The sequence below is a fragment of the Corticium candelabrum genome, chromosome 11, assembly GCF_963422355.1.
Source record: "Corticium candelabrum chromosome 11, ooCorCand1.1, whole genome shotgun sequence".
NCBI lineage: Eukaryota > Metazoa > Porifera > Homoscleromorpha > Homosclerophorida > Plakinidae > Corticium > Corticium candelabrum.
The window spans coordinates 2442198-2461571 of NC_085095.1; the positions used below are offsets into that span (position 1 = coordinate 2442198).

At 40.9% G+C, this 19374-nt stretch overlaps 3 protein-coding genes across 13 annotated transcripts in view; 1 reads left to right on the forward strand and 2 right to left on the reverse strand.

The window, feature by feature from the left end:
* Nucleotides 1–2235, forward strand: LOC134187480 (G1/S-specific cyclin-D2-like). The gene is made up of 5 exons (XM_062655614.1): nucleotides 1–315; nucleotides 784–999; nucleotides 1466–1625; nucleotides 1696–1832; nucleotides 1901–2235. The coding sequence occupies exons 1-5, from the start codon at nucleotides 103–105 to the stop codon at nucleotides 2057–2059; spliced, it is 885 nt and encodes a 294-aa protein (XP_062511598.1). The 5' UTR covers nucleotides 1–102; the 3' UTR covers nucleotides 2060–2235.
* The window catches only part of LOC134187479 (collagen alpha-1(XXV) chain-like), a 27523-nt gene continuing 10198 nt past the window's right edge, over nucleotides 2050–19374 (reverse strand). For 7 of the 11 annotated variants that reach the window (XM_062655602.1, XM_062655606.1, XM_062655613.1 and 4 more), the window contains 27 exons: nucleotides 19295–19330; nucleotides 19197–19232; nucleotides 19088–19132; nucleotides 17989–18033; nucleotides 17798–17824; nucleotides 17626–17685; nucleotides 16672–16725; nucleotides 16560–16604; nucleotides 16471–16488; nucleotides 16366–16401; nucleotides 10648–10683; nucleotides 10534–10578; nucleotides 4797–4832; nucleotides 4702–4737; nucleotides 4596–4631; nucleotides 4483–4536; nucleotides 4386–4412; nucleotides 4286–4321; nucleotides 4192–4227; nucleotides 4083–4118; nucleotides 3606–3632; nucleotides 3519–3545; nucleotides 3435–3461; nucleotides 3307–3360; nucleotides 2735–3249; nucleotides 2591–2662; nucleotides 2050–2516 (listed from right to left, as the gene is read on the reverse strand). In XM_062655602.1, coding sequence (XP_062511586.1) covers nucleotides 3151–3249; nucleotides 3307–3360; nucleotides 3435–3461; nucleotides 3519–3545; nucleotides 3606–3632; nucleotides 4083–4118; nucleotides 4192–4227; nucleotides 4286–4321; nucleotides 4386–4412; nucleotides 4483–4536; nucleotides 4596–4631; nucleotides 4702–4737; nucleotides 4797–4832; nucleotides 10534–10578; nucleotides 10648–10683; nucleotides 16366–16401; nucleotides 16471–16488; nucleotides 16560–16604; nucleotides 16672–16725; nucleotides 17626–17685; nucleotides 17798–17824; nucleotides 17989–18033; nucleotides 19088–19132; nucleotides 19197–19232; nucleotides 19295–19330 — 1014 coding nt within the window. In that variant the 3' untranslated portion in view covers nucleotides 2050–2516; nucleotides 2591–2662; nucleotides 2735–3150. Of the gene's footprint in view, nucleotides 2517–2590; nucleotides 2663–2734; nucleotides 3250–3306; nucleotides 3361–3434; nucleotides 3462–3517; nucleotides 3546–3605; nucleotides 3633–4082; nucleotides 4119–4191; nucleotides 4228–4285; nucleotides 4413–4482; nucleotides 4537–4595; nucleotides 4632–4701; nucleotides 4738–4796; nucleotides 4833–10533; nucleotides 10579–10647; nucleotides 10684–16365; nucleotides 16402–16470; nucleotides 16489–16559; nucleotides 16605–16671; nucleotides 16726–17625; nucleotides 17686–17797; nucleotides 17825–17988; nucleotides 18034–19087; nucleotides 19133–19196; nucleotides 19233–19294; nucleotides 19331–19374 lie in introns of those variants that run through there. The other 4 variants (XM_062655605.1, XM_062655603.1, XM_062655608.1 and 1 more) reach the window with 4 other exon arrangements.
* Nucleotides 12443–13465, reverse strand: LOC134187443 (uncharacterized). Its single transcript, XM_062655559.1, has one exon. The coding sequence runs from the start codon at nucleotides 13459–13461 to the stop codon at nucleotides 12535–12537; it is 927 nt and encodes a 308-aa protein (XP_062511543.1). The 5' UTR covers nucleotides 13462–13465; the 3' UTR covers nucleotides 12443–12534.

Genomic DNA, 19374 nt, shown 5'->3' on the forward strand with positions numbered 1-19374 from the left:
ATTCATTCTACTCGGCGCCTCGTGGAGCTGGTCAGCCGTTCAGCTGCGATCTGCCGGCCCGCACGTCTGTTTTCCTGTCTCCGCTCGCTCGTTGCACGACCGATGGACCGACATTCAGCCAGTCTCTGCTGCATCGAGTTGCCTCCAACGCGGAGGAGCAACCCTCGAGATAGGATGCTGGACGGTCGACGGGTCATGGAAAACTTGCTGGGATCAGAAGACCGAGTCATACCGAACCCCAAGTATATAGAAATGGTGCAGCAGAGTCGAATGACGGAAGGAATGAGACGTCAGGTGGTAGAATGGATGTTGGAGGTGAGCGTTTGTTGATGTCGATTTTGTGGTTGCAAGTGACTGCTACATCCATGCAGTGATGGCATCCGCTGATACATTTCGGATACATTTCCGATCGTGTAGCAAGACGGTTTGCTACATTGGCGTCATGTTATTTCGTCTGATGGGAGGTAGTTCTCGCGGGGTCTTCCCACAGATGGTCGTCGTTCGATTGATCGTGTTGTTTTGTTTCTGTCACACGTGTATGTGCATGTGTGTGTGTGGTTGCAACTGTGGGTGCTGGCTGCCGACTCAAGCGATCGTGTCGTGCGTTGGTTCGCGCGTATTCGCCGTATCGTGTTGCTGGTGGGAAGGTGGATAGAAGTCAGGAATGTTTGATAGTGATCCCGCGAAATCGTTGTCGTCCGGGTAGCTGCAATCCCCTCCTCTCTCTCCCTTGTTGGGCTGTGTGTGCATACTGAGAGCATGTGTTCTGTGTGTTGGATGTAGGTGTGTGAAGAGACTCGGGCTGAAGACATACTACTCCCTCTAGCTGTCAATCTTTTGGACAGAATTCTCAGTCAACAATTTATTGACAGGGATCACTTGCAATTGACTTCAGCAGCTTGTCTCTTCGTCGCCAGCAAAGTCGTTCAGGCAGAGCCTTTGGAGGCAAAGCAGCTATGTATCATGTCAGACAATGCGTTCATGCCCAGTTTTTTGACTGTAAGTGTAAACGTATTTGGTCTGGATCCGTACACCGCTTTGGGGTTGATATTGACTTTGAAACAATTTGGGTATGTTTGGAAGCGAAATTTCCCAGACTTTGAAGGAATGTAATGTAGATCCTATGTTGAGCTCGACTGGTATGATGAGTGTTTGTCATATGGCCACTGTCACCTGATTGGATTACATCCTTTCTGTTTACTGCAACAGAGCTTGCAGTCCTGGTTACCTGCAGACTGTACTGTTAACTAAAGAAATCAAATGGACGGTTGCTGTTATCATAATAACCATGCTGCATTATGGTAATATTGTTAGTTCTGTTTTGGGTATGCAACCCCATGCAAGCCACTTACACAAATCCATAGTTGATAAGCATTGTTGTATTGAGCAGAGAACCCTGAACTATTGCTTCTTGTTTTGTATGTAGTGAACCTGTGTGCTAGTGTGCTAAACTGCTTGTGTTTAGAAAATGGAGCTAATAATCCTCGATCGACTCAAATGGGATCTGACTACTGCGACTCCACTAAACTTCCTCGATCTTATGTATGGGCTTCTTCCAGTCACAGAAGACCAAATAAGAATTGTAAAGAAACACGCAACTGCGTTAGTTACACTCACTTGTTTTGGTAAAGAGATTCATTGTGTGGAGCATATTGCAGTCATGTAATTTCTTGTGTGTTTGTTCCATTTTTGCAGAGTACCGGTTTATTATTTACCCGCCTTCAGTGATTGCAGCTGCTGCAGCTTGCGCTGCTATTCAAGGAATGAATATGCAACTGTCTAATGGTCAAAACCCTGTTGTTGTATTACAAGAAGTCACGCGGACAGATCTGGTATACAAGTGCAGAGTTCACGTAAACATTCCTGTGCAGACGTACTTACGTGATGATTATAATTTCAGGAAATTTTACAAGCGTGCCAGGCTCAAATCGAAGAATCCCTTGCGCGTCATTTATCACTAATGGCGGATGGATCTGGAGAAGCAGACAGATTGAGAGGAAATAATGATAATCTGCCTGAAACAGATACTCCAACAGAAGCTTTGGAATCAGTTTTTTAGTTATAATGACCATTTCAATGCATGCGCGCGGAACTTATCTGGTTGCAGTGATTAAAGCAGAACAGAGCAGAGCAGAGAAGAGGATAATGGGATAGCATTTCAGAAGAGTTCGTGATATACGCAGGTGTAACGTGATCACGTGACATAGATAAATAATATGAAATGCTTTCCGTCAATTTGTTGTCGCAACAAAATAACGGTACTCTTGCAGTGTGAAACGACGACAGAATAATTTCGAACCGTCCCCGGCAACGTATGTTCCCAGAGGGCAATTTGGTGCATCACATGTACACTGAAGCACGTTCTGAGGGTCTTGACATCTAGGGCTGCCATTCTTGATCTCCAACACTTGACCATCTCGACACTGGAGAAGTTCAACCAGCCCTTCGCTAATAGATCTGCACGTCAACTGCCCGTTGTGTGTTGTCAAGTATTCAGTACTTTTACACTCGGGCAACTGCAGATTATGCGGTCGGTACAGACCACTCGAGCAAACACCACATATATGCACATTTTGTGGAACCAAGTTACCTTCAGCAATTGTTGAGATCCGTCCTGTGACGAGTTTTGACCAGTGCCGGTTCCTGCCTTATCAGTTGTATCCTAGCATTGAACACACAATCAACATGATGCGTATGTGGAACTAGGAAGCAGTAATCAAGATAGCATCCCTACCGATTTGCTGTTATTGAGCAGCCGCAAGAGCTCTAGAAGGACGTCTTGGTCTATCATAACTTGGTTACCTTTTCCTGTTTCATAAAAGCAGCTTGTTTGGATAATGTTGGACTTGATTATATGTCAGAAAGGTTCAGTCTCTGAGTCTGGACTATAAATAATGTGAGTACAAGTAAAGTAAGGTAATCTACTCAACCAAGTTGGATCAAGGTTTGATGCAACAAGCCAATTTCATTTCGTAAACCTCTCGACTAATTTGGAACAGACTAGACAATTGACTATAGTAAAGTAATACCACATATTGATGTGCAAAGACTTACATGCAGTTGGGTTACAAACTCATTTTGTCTTTCAAAATTCCTTTAGCTATCGCATCAAAGGTTGGACCTTCCAAGTGTTGGACTCACTGTATATTGCTACCAGACAGCTACATAAGACTTTTCAAAAGCTCGCCTTGACCCTTTATATAATCCAGAAACTCTGACTACCATTCTGTAATTATCACACTTACCTCCCTGAAGATGACACAACATTAGAGTTGACATACACAATTATTAATTAATGGTTCTTACAGCAGTAGACATTGGGCCGGCAGGTCCAGGTGGTCCAGCAGCACCTTGATCTCCCTACCAATTGCCCGATCACAAAACATCACAATTATAATCTTTCAAGTTGTCAAATTCTTATTTCCATTTTGTACCTTGATTCCCTGCTCTCCTCTTTCTCCCTTCAAATAAAGTGAAAGTTAATGACAACTACCTTGTGCTCTACATAGACTCAAGACCGTTCTTCCGTCTTGACCTTTTTGGCCCTATACACGAACGAACACAGCTAGTCTACCAACATGGTGAACAGTCTAGTACATATACACCTTGGCTCCTTTAGAACCCTTGTTGCCCTATATACAACACATGGCATATAATTAATGTACAACACAAGCTTTGTACAAGAGAAAAGAAAAGCCACAAGAAATGATAATTCTGACTCCACAAGTGTGACAGCATATACTAAAGCAGAAGCTTAGGAATGGCATCCAGGTTGAGCGGCAATGCCATTATTAGAGCTCCTCGTTTACTTCCACTTTTTACTCGTTTTCAGATCTATTTTATAAATAGTGACCATAAGCTGCTGATTGGGGGGCATGCCCCCTGGTTCCTACAACTATGTAAAGAGTGTATGATACAGTCGGTGCACAATATGCATTGTTAAGATTTCTGGCTACTTATGCGTATGTACACCTGTAGGTGAAGCAAGTGCAGTAATTTAAAAATGGTATCAATAAATTGCATATATAATATTGTATACATGCAGTGGCAGATTACATACTACATTCAACTAGAATTTCTACCTGTGGACCGGCAGGACCAGTATTTCCTTTCTCTCCCTTTATATCAAACAAAGAGTAACTCAATGTCTGGATTTGAACACAATGTGCCAACAGCTCGTATAGTGATCACCTTTGCACCGTCTACACCAGTTGAACCTGGTTCACCCTGACAGGAATACAGAAAATCATGCCAATCTATGTCACTTCACACTGATATCACGTACTTTCAAACCTCCTGGTCCAGGTAGCCCCATTCCTCCCTGTATACAACACATGCATTCACACTATGTAGACAACAATTATACTAATTCTCTTATGCTCTGCCTTTGTTCCCTGATTTCCTTTGACTCCCTGCCACCAAAATATTGATATTATCAATACGTCAATGCCAAACGACACTTGGTTTTAAGTCAACTGATACCTTCTCACCATTGCCACCACCAGAACCCTGTAGTCCAGGCAATCCAATATCTCCCTACCATACATTGTCAAGTCATCATAAAATGAGTACTTATCACTTTAATGGATGGAGACCTTCAGGCCCTTATCTCCTTTCTCTCCAGAATCACCCTAATACATACATGTATATAAACACACGCTCTCGTCAATGATGCCCATAATGTCTGTACAACACAAATACCGTTCGTCCTTTTGGCCCTGTTGGACCCACGTCACCCTGAAAAGACACACAACACATGATACTCAACAATCGGTCACTATCTAGAGCAAACTTACTTTAGTTCCAAATTGGCCTGCTTCTCCTTGTTTTCCCTGGCCATACAGAAAAAAACATAATTACACACTGTCCAGGTAACTGGGATTACTCGCAACAACACAGGTAGCAACACTTCAAATTATACTTCACAAACACCCCCAATAAATAACTACAAAAAACGTAATTACACATTGTCCAGGTAACTGGGATAACTCACAAGCACGTAGTTAGCAACAAATTCAAGTTACTACTTCACAAACGTGCCCCGATAAATAATTACAAAAACTAGCATAGCAGCTTCCATTTAAGAACAGCAAGTTGAAGACATGCTAGTCAAATGAGGTGTATATCAATCACCACCTGTGTTTACTTCTAACCAGCTTTCACACAATTTACAATTTCTAAACTAAAACAGTTTCAGAACTATTTTTTTTACAATACGACAACAGTTACTGTCTACTCCAAATTTCTTGTGTTTTCCTTTCATCAAACAAGCTAAAAGAAGACCAACCTATCTACAGCAGAGTCGACCACCCCACTGTGACACAACTATGTAACTGAGGATGGTCCCATGTTCATCTCTAGAGTGTCTTGTCTAAGCTTTGCCAAATATTTCAAAGCAAAGGGTACAGTACACCTATACTTACTTGCTGGCTCCTCAATCATCTACATGTGAACATGACAAATGAGAGCCAAATAGTTTATCTACATGGTTTTGCAACCTGGAGGTAGCTACCTAGAGGAGATATGAAGTTGTAGACACCAATCGCTAACCAAGCAGCCTAGCTGCAGATGCATTCTCTCTTTCTATTCCACACTATATTTCATTTTGAAACTTATACTTTAGAAATACTTCCAAAAAAAACAATGCACAACACCAACCCAACTATTAAATAAATTACACTCAAGTAGCTTAATCAGGAAACGGTTGAAGCTGCAAGAAATATAATAAGAGGGAGTGGCTTGCATTCACTGCATACCATACCATCCTCTCACACTCTAAGTAAGAAGTTGTTGGGGGAGGTGTCATCCAAATTAGCTTGAGGGTACGTTCCTTCGATTAATTATTCAAAACATATCTCCTGAAGAGAAGCAACATAGATAAGAAAGGAAGTTAGAAACTAAAGGTCAAAGTCCAACTATGCTGCTAATCAACTAGGATTGCATGCCAAAAATTCATTGCCACAATAAATGTAATGTACAGCATGCTCTTGCAAGCTTCATTCTTCCTTTGGCATCATTGCAATTCAATTCAATAAGTGGGAAAGCTGACGAATCCTGATGCATGAGTTACATTTGACAACCATGCAGTGAAGAGAGAATTCTTTGTGCACACAAATGGAACACCCCGAAGAACTTCAACTTACAGATTGAAACAACCAGAGCTGCAAAGCCAGCTATCGCAACTCAGCTATTGCCAATACAATTAAAAGAGCAACAAGTATTTGCTTCCTGCATGCAAGCTCAATCCTCAAAGTGTGAGAACAGTATCTGTAAGGCATATTCTTTTGTGGCTCTATAGTAACTCTATTTTGTCTGTTACAATGCATACATTACAGCACAAACAAAAAGCAGACAAATGCACTCAGAGTTGAAGGATCATGACCTGAAGCACAAGTGCACTATGCCAACTCCTTGATCAAAGAACAAGACTTCCACAGCAAGATTGGTAACAATAAAGTTAACATGTATTCCATGAATGAAGCACTACCTGTATATCTGTTCACAAATACAAGTAGACCGGCTAATAAACTAGTAATCTGCTCTACATGTTCCAATGTCAGATGTGCATTGACAAAACTCATGGTTCCACAATAAAAATACACAAAATTATATCAGATACACGGACAAGACTCGGTGCTTGAGCACAACGTCAGCATGTTCTCAACTCATCCATCATCATAAGAAATTTACAGGCCAAATTCTTTAATCAATAAAATGTTGGTAGATATGCCCAACTGCTGGTTTAGTCACATATGTAAGAACTAACAATGCAAATAGACAGAAAAGCAATATCTTATTACACAGACAGTATATATCTATCAGTTGCATTCACATAGATCATCTGATGTATATATGTATGCATGCAGTCATTAGAGTCAAGTTAGTACTTGGAGGTCAAGTAAGCCAACATAACACTACAGAAAACAATGCAGTTTCATATACACTAGAAATCCTTCAACACTGATTATCATAGTGTTTACAACACCACCAGACCTTACACACAGAAAGCCAGAAAGACTGATACCATTATATGGACTGCAGCCAGTCTGGAAAAACCTGTGTGTACAATGTAATTAATTTTAATTCCTAAATCATGTTGCACTAGACCTCCAGGTATATTGCCACTGTTGCTGCTGCCTCCATAACATTAGCCAAAGACATTATGATATCACAATACAATATCCTCACTCCACATCACAAGTATTTTCGCTATTGGGGTCAGTGTAGACAGACTGCCAGTAAGGCCAAGCAGCATGTGTGTGCATTAGTGGCTTAAGACCTCAAAATTTCCAAATGTTTCAGTTTATGTAGATTACAGTCAGACCTCCTTATTACACGTGAAACCAATTTACATGGGTCACTATATGTTTAGACCAGATAATCTGACATGGCATTAGTCTGATAGAAACCAGTGAAACAAACGAGGTCGGAATAACGAGGTCTGAATAACGAGGTCTGACTGTACATTTGAGGCATAAGACAAAGAAAGTGTGACATGTTGTATAGATGTACTGACCAAGATACTGTGTTGCGGTGACCACAAGTAATAACTTGTCTGACTTTTGTAATGTCTAGCAATTTCTGTAAATAGTACTGTAGTAAAAATGCACATATTTGTTACTAAAATAGCACTTCTGAGTTCATTATAATTCATTGTTTATCTTTTGGAGTCCAGTTGCCATGATATACTTCACCAGTCGTGACTACAGTGGATGCTTGTTTTTCATTTTTTAGAGTTCTGTTTCAATGTGACTCGTTGTGAAATCACAACCGAACTTTACCATCAATTCACCGCAAGACTTTGTCATAGACAGCCACCTAGGCAGGCTCATAATAACAAAAACCAATGCCCTAACATGGAAGTCTGATTGCTACAGTTTCCCAATGAGAATCTAGCAAAGAATAACAACAGGTCACATAATAACAGCAGTAAGGTGTCATTAGGTTGAAATCCGCACCCGAAAGTCTCCTTTTGACTACCAGGTCTTGTTCTACTTTAATTAATTAATGATTGATTATATAGAAAATAAATCACTAACTGCTCACCTGGTGTGTAAGCTAATCTAATCACTCTTTGGGTAGAGTACAGTAACCAGTTTCATCCTCAAGGCTAATTTCTTCTTCCCACATAATTTGCCATTTAGAGTTCAGTTACAGTAGGTATTAGGTAATTAATGACAATCAACAACCAAATTCCAAACAACTTTTAATAATAGAAAAATGCAGACTGGGACTGTTAAAATGTTAATTATAACTGTTGACTAATAGAGCAATCAAATGTATCAGAAGGTGTAGTGGTCTAAACCAGACTATTGTCTGTCTATTAGTCAAAACAAATGGAAGTGACCATACAGTCTGCCTGGCAACTACTACTAATGAAGCTGTGTTCTACTCGCTTCAGAGCTACGAGAGTATATGTGCATGTGTGTGTGTGTGTGTGTGTGTGTGTGTGTGTGTGTGTGTGTGTGTGTGTGTGTGTGTGTGTTTGTTTGTTTGTGTGTCACTGAGTGTGTGTGTGTGTATGTGTGTGTGTGTGTGTGTGTGTGTGTGTGTGTGTGTGTGTGTGTGTGTGTGTGTGTGTGTGTGTGAGTGTGTGTGTGTGTGTGTGTGTGTGTGTGTGTTTGTGTTTGCATGTGTATTTATTGTGACTAGCAATGTAAATTTTATTAAATTTTTGTCCATCTATTGTCTTTAATTATCATTAATTAATCATTAGCCTGTAAGTGTTGTTAGAATATAATTCTTTGAAAACACAGGGATGCGTCAATGTGATTAAAGATAATTAACTAAATGTCATCAATGTCCCACACTACTTCGAATTCAGCACATGCATATGTGTGCAATTCTTGCTTTCGTTGAGCTGTTGCTATCATCTTCCGTTCCATTAGTATAATTCGTGGTAGCTAGAGATCGATGTACGTCTCGTGCATGCATGGGAAATACTGTGAAGCGACATGTAGTGACCGGATCCAGAAGACAGCAGCGTCAACGTTTCCTACAAATCTTTCTTGCAAGACGACATCGATTGTTCATCATCAGTCCTACTTACACATAGCGTATTGTCCTCTTGAAGATCGTGGATAATGCACATTGTTCATGCGCATACAATGGCTGGTGCATGCATGGTCCCATAGAACCTTCGCTTGGCTTCTTGAAGAACGATGAATTCGCTTGGTTTGCGATTCTTCTGTAAAAAAGTAACAGACGCTTACAACAATTACCTAAACTTTACTCTGCGCTTCTCAGTTTGACGACGGTTAGACCTTACAATGGGTAAATGACATCTCGGCTTTTCTGTCATAATGCGTGGGATTGTTACAACACCATTGTTGGTGTCCCAAAAGGACTGCTGATTGGCTCAACAAACCCCCAGAGTGATTCACGCTGACAAGCTAGTATTACGTCACCTATTTTGCGTCCCAAAACGACTGCTGATTGGCTCGAAAAACTCCCCGAGCATGACACACACACTTACAAACAAACATAGGTACAAACAAACATAGCGACATACCGACAGACAGACCGGAAGTCAATTCAGCTCGTTTAGAGTGAGCTTCTCGCAAAGCAGTCCACCACTCATTATGGTGTCCTTCTTTACGCTCATAGCTTAATTAGAAACAGGGATGCTTGATTATGACAAGTATTGGATCACATGCCACTAGCTGATAGAGGAGCAATAGAAAAACTATAAAAATTAGTACACAAGAAAGCACACAAAACAGGCACGCAAGCAGACAGACAAGCAACCCTGTACAAAACATTATACCAACATACTAAATGTTAAGATTATGGTTGCTATGCATCATTCCAATTTCTTAGAAAACCAGACCTCTCTAAAGCAAATACTCGTGTGCACTAGCTCTCATTGTGAGATTAATAACAGTCAATTGATTTGAAAAAATGTACACAGCATGAACATATGCACTAGCAGTGGCAGTCAAACGTACAATTTGTAACACTCAGGGGCCATGTCCAGTGTTTTTATGTAAAGAAACACAAGTGTAAAACATACAAGTGTGTATATACATACATACATACATACATACATACATACATACATACATACATACATACATACATATATATATATATATACATATATATATATATATATATATATATATATATATATATATATATATATATCAAAATTTGTCTCCATAGGATTGCTTACTCCTCACACCCATGCCTAAACTCAGCTCTGTTATATGGATATATATATATATATATATATATATATATATATATATATATATATATCTTGCTGTACTACTGTACAGTACTGTACTACAGTAATGTACACGTAGATATGCAATCAATATGTTGCAACTTTATGAAAGGCACGACAGCCTTACAAGAGATCAGAGACTTATATGCATGTTTATAGCCACTCAATTGTGCTACTGTGTACCAAACATGTAAAAGGTCACCCAGATTCATTAGCTGTACACCTCTAATTTGGAAAAAGTAAAACTCTGAACCTGCCTCTGTATACGTAGTAAATTCCCACAATGCCTTTGGTATGTTTCGCACCTTAGGTCCTTCTGTTCCATTTATTCCAGCTGGTCCAATGTCACCCTGTAGATTGATTCATTCAGCAATCTTCGTTGTAGTATGCAGTTTAGCATATGCTACAAAGCTGCCCACCTTTTCACCTTTTACTCCGGGAACACCTTGAGCTCCCTAGGAATAACAAATACTGTCTTGCCATATAGACTAATGATATTTGAGTATGTGCACACATGCCTGGACACACACCCACCCACACCCACCCACCCACACCCACCCACCCACCCACACACACACCCACACCCACCCACCCACCCACCCACCCACACACACACACACACACACACACACACACACACACACACACACACCTCCTCTTCCTTCTGTATCGCTTCCATCTAAACAGACACGCTACCCTTTTAGTGGAGACAAATAGCCTTTTCCCCAGACTCTCTTGTGCTAGTCTTGTCTGGTGCCAGCATAAAAATTGTCATATGGGCACCGGAAAAGACAAGCACGAGAGAGTCTGGGGACGAGGCTAGAGACAAAGACAAAGTCAAAAAAAGTCTTCCCGTGCATATCAATGCATTAGTGTACTGAATAGCCTCCTTTGGTCTGGCATTCAATGGCTCCAGTTTGCTGATGTACAGGTTTTTCTCTTTCAGGAATGCATTTGTGTCTCTTCAAATCAATAATGCTTCTGAAACATCTGAGGCAGTCACGGAGACACAGTTTATAAATCAACATTGCCAAAAACAATTGACTAAACTCCAGGCAGGCAGGCAGGCATGGCAATGTTCTCTCTAAGTAAATCTTGATATATTTGCTAAGTCATACCAAGAGCTTCCTGGAATCTTCAGATCAATTAGATCTTTCCTAATTATGTCTTTCCAGCAGTTTCTGGGGCCACCTTGTGGACATTTATCTGATAACCACCCAAAGAAGCACATCTTGAGAATTCGATGGTTGGACATTCAAGCCACACACACACACACACACACACACACACACACACACACACACACACACACACACACACACACACACACACACACACACACACACACACACAAATGTCAAGCCCTCCACGTCATTCGTGAATGACGTCAACCTTCAGGTTAGTTGTGGAGATAGCTCCCCCTGCTTCTAGAGACAGGGCCTCCATGCGCTACGTGGAGGCTTAGGGCCAGCGCTACAATCCACCTGGAGCTTGGCCAGAGTCATCCAGGGGCACTGACTATGGCGCAGCTTTGGGACTGGACACCAAGGCCCACACGTACCCGTCTGCTGCATGATGTTAGGGCCAAGCCAGCGATCATGTCCACCCCAGTCAATGACCAGGTACTCATTTATACTCCTGAGTCAAGAGAAGCAATTGTGTGTAAGTTTCTTGCTTAAGGAAATTATGCTATAGCTTGCCATCACTGTGACTTGAACCTGCAACCCTGCAAGGTACTGCATGTTTTCATTCTCCAAATGCACTCTAACCAATTGAGCTATTGCACCACACACACACACACACACACACACACACACACACACACACACACACACACACACACACACACACACACACACACACACACACACACACACACACACACACACACACACACACACACACACACACACACACACACACACACACACACACACACACACACACACACACACACACACACACACACACACACACACACACACACACACACACACACACACACACACACACACACACACACACACACACACACACACACACACACACACACACACACACACACACACACACACACACACACACACACACACACACACACACACACACACACACACACACACACACACACACACACACACACACACACACACACACACACACACACACACACACACACACACACACACACACACACACACACACACACACACACACACACACACTTCTTCTTCTTCTTCGCTACTCGTTTTCGAGCTCACGACTCCTCTCCAATACGTATATATAAATACAGTCATCTAAGTTAGTCATTTGTCACTAAGAGAGTTGTCTTTTCGTCTTTTGTGGGCACGCTCATGTGACAAGAGACCAATCTGTGAACGACAATCTCTTTGACATTTACTGCAAATATATTCAGTAGCTGTAATTCCTGACAACAGATTGTGACGCAACTGATTCTTCTCTATCATCTTGTTCACTCGCTTTTCCTCAAAACTCTTTAAACCTGAATTTATCTTTCCTTTCCAGACTACACGCTCTGAAGCCAGCACTTCCCAATTATCTTGTCTAATGTCAACCCTTTGCAGGTTATGTCTAACAGTATCTTTGTATCTCAGCTTCTGACCACCAGCTTTTCTTGGAGCATTTGGAAGTTGACCATAAAACACCTGTTTGGGAAATCTTCTGTCATCCATTCTGACGACATGACCGACCCATTTCAGTTGTTGTTTGATCAACATGCATTCAATGCCTGTCAATTCAGCTCTTTTCAGAACCTCAGCATTTGTCACTCTTTCAGTCCAATGAATTCTTAAGATTCGTCGAAGACAACGAAGGTGAAATTTCTCTAGTTCTTGAACGTTTCTTCTGTACAACGGCCAAGACTGCGATCCATACAAAAGTGTTGAGATCACAGCTGCCTTGTACACCTTGAGTTTGGTCTTTACCTGTATACCTCGTTGACTCCACAGTTTTTTCTGTAATGCACCATATGCTTTGCTTGCCTTCTGCAAACGAACTGTAATGTCTCTATCAACTGTGCAATCGTCTGAAATGACGCTACCAAGATAAGAAAAAGAAGACACTTTCTTCAATGCTTCACCATTTATGTAGATGTTTTCAGCAATATTTGTTGTACCAGGAGCTGGCTGAAACATATACTCAGTCTTCTTTACATTTATCTGCAAGCCAAAACTACTAGCAGCGTCTTCAAAAGCATGTACCAATTCCTGCATGTCATTCACAGAGTGTGCCACAAGAGCACAATCATCAGCAAAGAGTAGATCTCTAAGTGTTGTGGTTGTTGTTTTGGATTTGGCCATTAACCTTCGAAGATTATACAGTCGACCATCTATCCGATGTTCAACAAACACACCTTGCTGGTCCACCATACGATTCATTTCTGTCAGCATAGCTGCGAGGAAAAGGGCAAAAAGAGTGGGTGCTAGCACACAGCCCTGTTTTACTCCTGTTTGCACATGAAAAGTTTCTGATTTTTCCCCTTCAGAAACAATTTCTGCTGTCATACCTTCATGCAGCTGCTTGACCAAACTAACAAATTTAGGTGGGCAACCCATCTTCTGTAATACCTTCCAAAGTGCATCACGATTGACAGAATCAAATGCCTTTGTCAGGTCAATAAACACCATGTATAACGGTTTCTGTTGTTCTCTGCTTTTTTCTTGAATTTGTCTTAGAGTAAACACCATATCAGTGGTGCCTCTACCTTGTCGAAAGCCACATTGTGACTCAGGAAGAATCTCCTCTGCAATTGCATCTACCAGCCTATTCAACAGTATTCTTGATATAACTTTTCCAGCAATGGATAGTAATGAGATTCCACGCCAATTACCACAGTCAGTTTTATCGCCCTTCCTTTTGAAGATTGTAACTATGGTGGCATTCTTGATTTCCTGTGGTATTTCTTCTGTGTCCCAAATACAATGAATAACCTTGACAACCTCTTCAAAAAAGACATCGCCTCCTCTCTGATAAAACTCAGCAGCAAGACCGTCAGGACCAGCAGCTTTTCCAAGTTTTAGTGACTTGATGGCACAGTCTATTTCATCATGTGTAGGTATTTCTTCCATGTCTTGATGAAGCGGTTGCTGTGGAAGTGCATCTAAAAATGATGGAGCAATTGTTGTATCCCTATTAAGCAGAGAAGCAAAATGACGTTTCCAGCGATCAAGTATCTCTGTTTTACTTGTTAGTAGTTGACCATCTTCATGACGTAAAGGAGTAGAGCACATATAAGTTGGACCAATGATCTTCTTCAATTCACCATAAAATCGTTTGTCATTATTGTCTGCTAAGTTCTGTAAATGATTTGCTCTAGCTTCCCACCACTGATCACGTAGCTGACGTAATGTACGCTGGGTCTCCCTCTTCAGCTCTTGGAAAACTCTATTCAACTCAATAGAGCGTGGATTTTGTTGCAATTTAGCCAAAGCAGCATGTTTCTTTTCCAAGAGATCTTGAATTTCATCATTATTATTGTCAAACCAGTCTTCTCTCTTATTCTTTTTGAACCCAATGGTTTTGTTTGCTGCAGTTGTTGCAGCAGTCTTGAGTCTATTCCATGAACCTTCAATTTCTTTTGACAACTCAAGTTCCTCTTTGAGTTGATTTTCAAAGCAAGTAACAATATTCGGATCATTTAAACGATTTATGTCAAACTTTCTCATTGAATACTTGGTAAACCGTTTTTTGGAAACAACCCTGAAGTTGACATTTGACTTTAACAAACGATGGTCTGTCCAGCATTCAGCACTTCTAAGAACACGTGTTAGCTGTATATCTTGCACATCTTTCCTTCTAGTAATGATGTGATCAAGTTGATGCCAACGATGTGACCGAGGATGTTTCCACGTCACTTTTAATTTGTCAGGTAATTGAAATTTTGTATTAGTGATGCATAGTTGATGGATAGAACTGAGCTCCAGCAACAGACGACCATTTGCATTTTCTTTCCCAACACCATGACGTCCTATGATTCCTGGCCAAGACTCATAGTCACAACCAACTCTGGCATTAAAATCACCCATGAGAATGAGTTTATCATCTGGTGAAATTTTGACTAGCAAATTATGTAGTTGATCATAAAAGTTGTTCTTTATTGCATCGTCTGATGTTAATGTTGGAGCATAAACACTGACAAATGTCACAAACTTGTCTTTGACTAACGGTAATCTCAAAGTCATCATTCGATCATTAAGTGCAATGGGCAAGTCAGAAAGTTTACTCACAATATGTTTTCTGATGGCAAAACCAACTCCTGACTCACGTTTCACACCCACTGATTTTCCTGACCAGTAAAATCTATACCCGTCATTTCCAATTGTCTCATCAAAACTGCCTTGTTCAGCAAGTCTAGTCTCTGAAAGTGCTGCTACATCTATTCCAAGACGAAGCAGTTCAGTAGCAATTAAAGCTGATCTTCTCTCAGGACATTCAGATGATTCACGATCAATCAGAGACCTCACATTCCAACAACCAATTTTCTTGATGTCAACTGTCATCACCTTGGAAGCCTGTAAACCGCCTTGTAGATTTCTCACCTGAGTAATGACACTTAGCTGTTTTTGATGACAAATAGCGATATGAAAAGGAGAGTTAGACGTTGAATAGATTATAGTGAAGGTCCGGATGTCCAGGCCGTACGCTCACTCTGACGAAAACGATTTCCCACTGATGGACCGGAGAACCGGGACGACCAGTAGACGTCGATTTCGTGGGTTTGAAGGGTAGCCTTCCCTTGTGTGTCCCGCAGCTAGTCCTCCTTCTCGTAGACGTTAGCGAAAGAAATTTAAATATCCTTCGCTCAACGACCACAATGAGCTTAGACTTGCTATTTACTATTGATCTTGCACTGTGAAACCGACTTTCAATCAAGTTTCTCCACAATCAAGGCAAGCAACCACGGAGCCTAGCGAACTCCGGGCGCCGCCATCTCTTATCCGGGAACCACCACACACACACACACACACACACACACACACACACACACACACACACACACACACACACACACACACACACACACACACACACACACACACACACACACACACACACACACACACACACACACACACACACACACACACACACACACACACACACACACACACACACACCTTTAGACCTTGAGAACCATTATCACCGACTTCTCCCTATATCAAGTTATAGCAAGGCATCTCTGTGAGTAAATTTTCTTAGCTGCATTCATAACAAATGACTACTTTGTCTCCTTTGTCACCCTACACCAATTGCATAGACAGAAGACAGACTTGAAGTCGTAAATTGTAGCATTATGTATAACAAGCTCTACCTGACTACCTTTGGATCCTCTATCTGCAGCTACTCCTGGACGACCCTAAAATCAGCAAACAGTTGTGCAGCAAATGTACATGTCTCTTTTATTCCATTATCATCATTCTAACAGGAAGACCAGCTGATCCTTTATTTCCAGAAACGCCAGGAGCTCCAGTTTCACCCTACAAAGAGATTAAAGCTGTGACCATTGCAAGCTAGAGTGCACACAGCTTTGCATACGTACATGCAATGCAACAACAGATGTGTGAACAAAAACAAAATGTTATTGTATTGTGTGTGTGTGTGTGTGTGTGTGTGTGTGTGTGTGTGTGTGTGTGTGTGTGTGTGTGTGTGTGTGTGTGTGTCTAGGTGGCTAGGCCACGTAGCCAGGATGGAACCTCATTGTATTCCAAGGCAACTGCTAGTTTGCAAGTTTGAAGAAAGTAAACGTTCTGTAGGCGGCCATAAGCTGAGATGAGTCAATGCTGTGATGAGAGATTTGAAGAAATGTAAGCTCAACAAAGAATGGCATGCACATTACCCAACATCGTGCTAAGTGGAGATCCATAATGGATGCTGTAGTTAGAGTTGAACGAGGAAGCTGAAGAAATGGAAAAGATGAAAAAAGATAAGAGAAAGGAAAGAAATGAGGGAAAGCAAGTATCAGATCAGACCGACCTACAGTGTTCTCAACCTGGTTGCACTTTTACAGCCCAAAACAAGGCAGGTCTTGTCAATCACCAACGACAGAAACATGGAGCAGCAGCTCAAGAGATCCCCTTTTGTTGTCACTGCCACCAAAACTTTAACAACAAGGTTATAGAAATCATACGAAGTTCTGCAATCAAAATCCAAACAGAGCCCAGAGATTACGTTGGGGGCAATAAACTCCTAAGAAGTGACCTAACAATGTGGCCTGCACCACTTACCCAAGAGAAGGCAGAACATGGATGGATGGATGGATGGATGGATGGATTGTGTGTGTGTGTGTGTGTGTGTGTGTGTGTGTGTGTGTGTGTGTGTGTGTGTGTGTGTGTGTGTGTGTGTGTGTGTGTGTGTAACTTTAGAGGTTCTATAAACACCTTTATTGCTTGCCCAGGAGGACCTGTAAAACCAACTGGACCTTGCTTCCCGAAATCACCCTATAAAGCAATCAACATAGCATATCCAGTCATGTCCTATCCCTTCTAATGACCCACCATTAGTATTTGTTATTTTATTAGTCCAACAACAGCCTAACAAGACGATCCTTACCTTGGATCCCTTCACTCCAGAAACACCCTAAAACAAACCCATATGTGAGATCACCAACCAATGACAAATAAGATTAATTAATAAATAAAATAAATGCCAGCTGTCCTTCCATAAAATACAGAAGAATGACAAATGCACCAAAACCTAGACAAGCTTTCGTTATTCCGTATAATTTCATGCATTGTACCTGCCTTAGATCCTTTCAGACCAGGCACACCAATAGGCCCAATGTCACCCTACAAAACAGAAAATACAATATGATCTAACATTGACCACTGACTTACAGTAAGTAACATGTCACATCTCCACTTTTCATGCATAGAACTGAAACAATAGTCAATCGTAAATAGTCCCACTGTAGACAATATTACAACTTCATTCTCACATCTAACCTTCAATGTAATAAAAAGGCTAAGATAATGATAGAATCAATTGAAATTAACAACAGTCAAGCACATGACATAATTCATGAATACAACTGTAGAGGAATCAAATGTTGTTAATTAAAGAGATAGTTTGAGCCCTTGCTAGTAACTCTGTTTTCAGTCATAGCAACAATATCATCTATTAAAGCCTAAAGCCTGCTTCATATATGACACTGACGCTGACACTGAAATAGTAATGAATCACTCTCCAGCGTCAGTGTCAACATCAAAGATGCTGCCTCCATTAAGGCAATCTCTTTCAAGTTTGACGCTCAGCTGAGTGTCAGCGTCATAATGTGAACCAGACTTATTACGGCACAATGATCAATATCCTTGCCAGTCAACATATAAAATCCTAATGTCTGAAGTTGATCGAAACGTTGCATGTACAATGAGTTTGATTCTATATTCAGTTGTCTGTTATATAAAGTTATCTATTTTTATGTCATTAAGTGGCCAAACAACAGTTAAGGGTATGGATGTCCTGGAACAAAAGATGTGCCACCAACTTAATGCAAAACAACCAAAAATAGATACAGTAATAGTAAGAGACCATATAATGAAAAAGATAAATGGTCTAAAAGTGACAACTTGAAAAACACAATAAGAGTTATATACATACGTACTACGAGTATATCCTTACAACATCACGATTAGTGGCAATTACCACATGTGTATTGACAATTTGTTAACTCTTCTGGATGAAGTTTGTAATGATGGGTCAAGTACTGTTTACTAATTAATATCTATAAATTATAAACACACTACATCCACACTAAACAATCAACCAAAATGTCACATCATTACGCAATACCAAACTGTTGTTCAATGACATTAATGCAAGCATTGTTATACATACACCTACCTTAACTCCTTTCTCTCCTTTTTCACCATCAAATCCGTTGGATCCCTTCACATGAACACAGACTACAATTAATGAGTCAACACACAAACGTTTGTTAATATGACTCCACATTTGTTCCTGGTCTTCCTGACTGGCCAGGATGTCCCTGTCATAATATCCGTTAGTATACTAAACGTAGTTTTCTAAAATCATTCCAATCAAACTAACCATTTGACCCGGAGTGCCGTGTGTGCCATTCCTACCCTAACAATCCACAAAATCAAAATCTTCATTTGCTTAATGACACG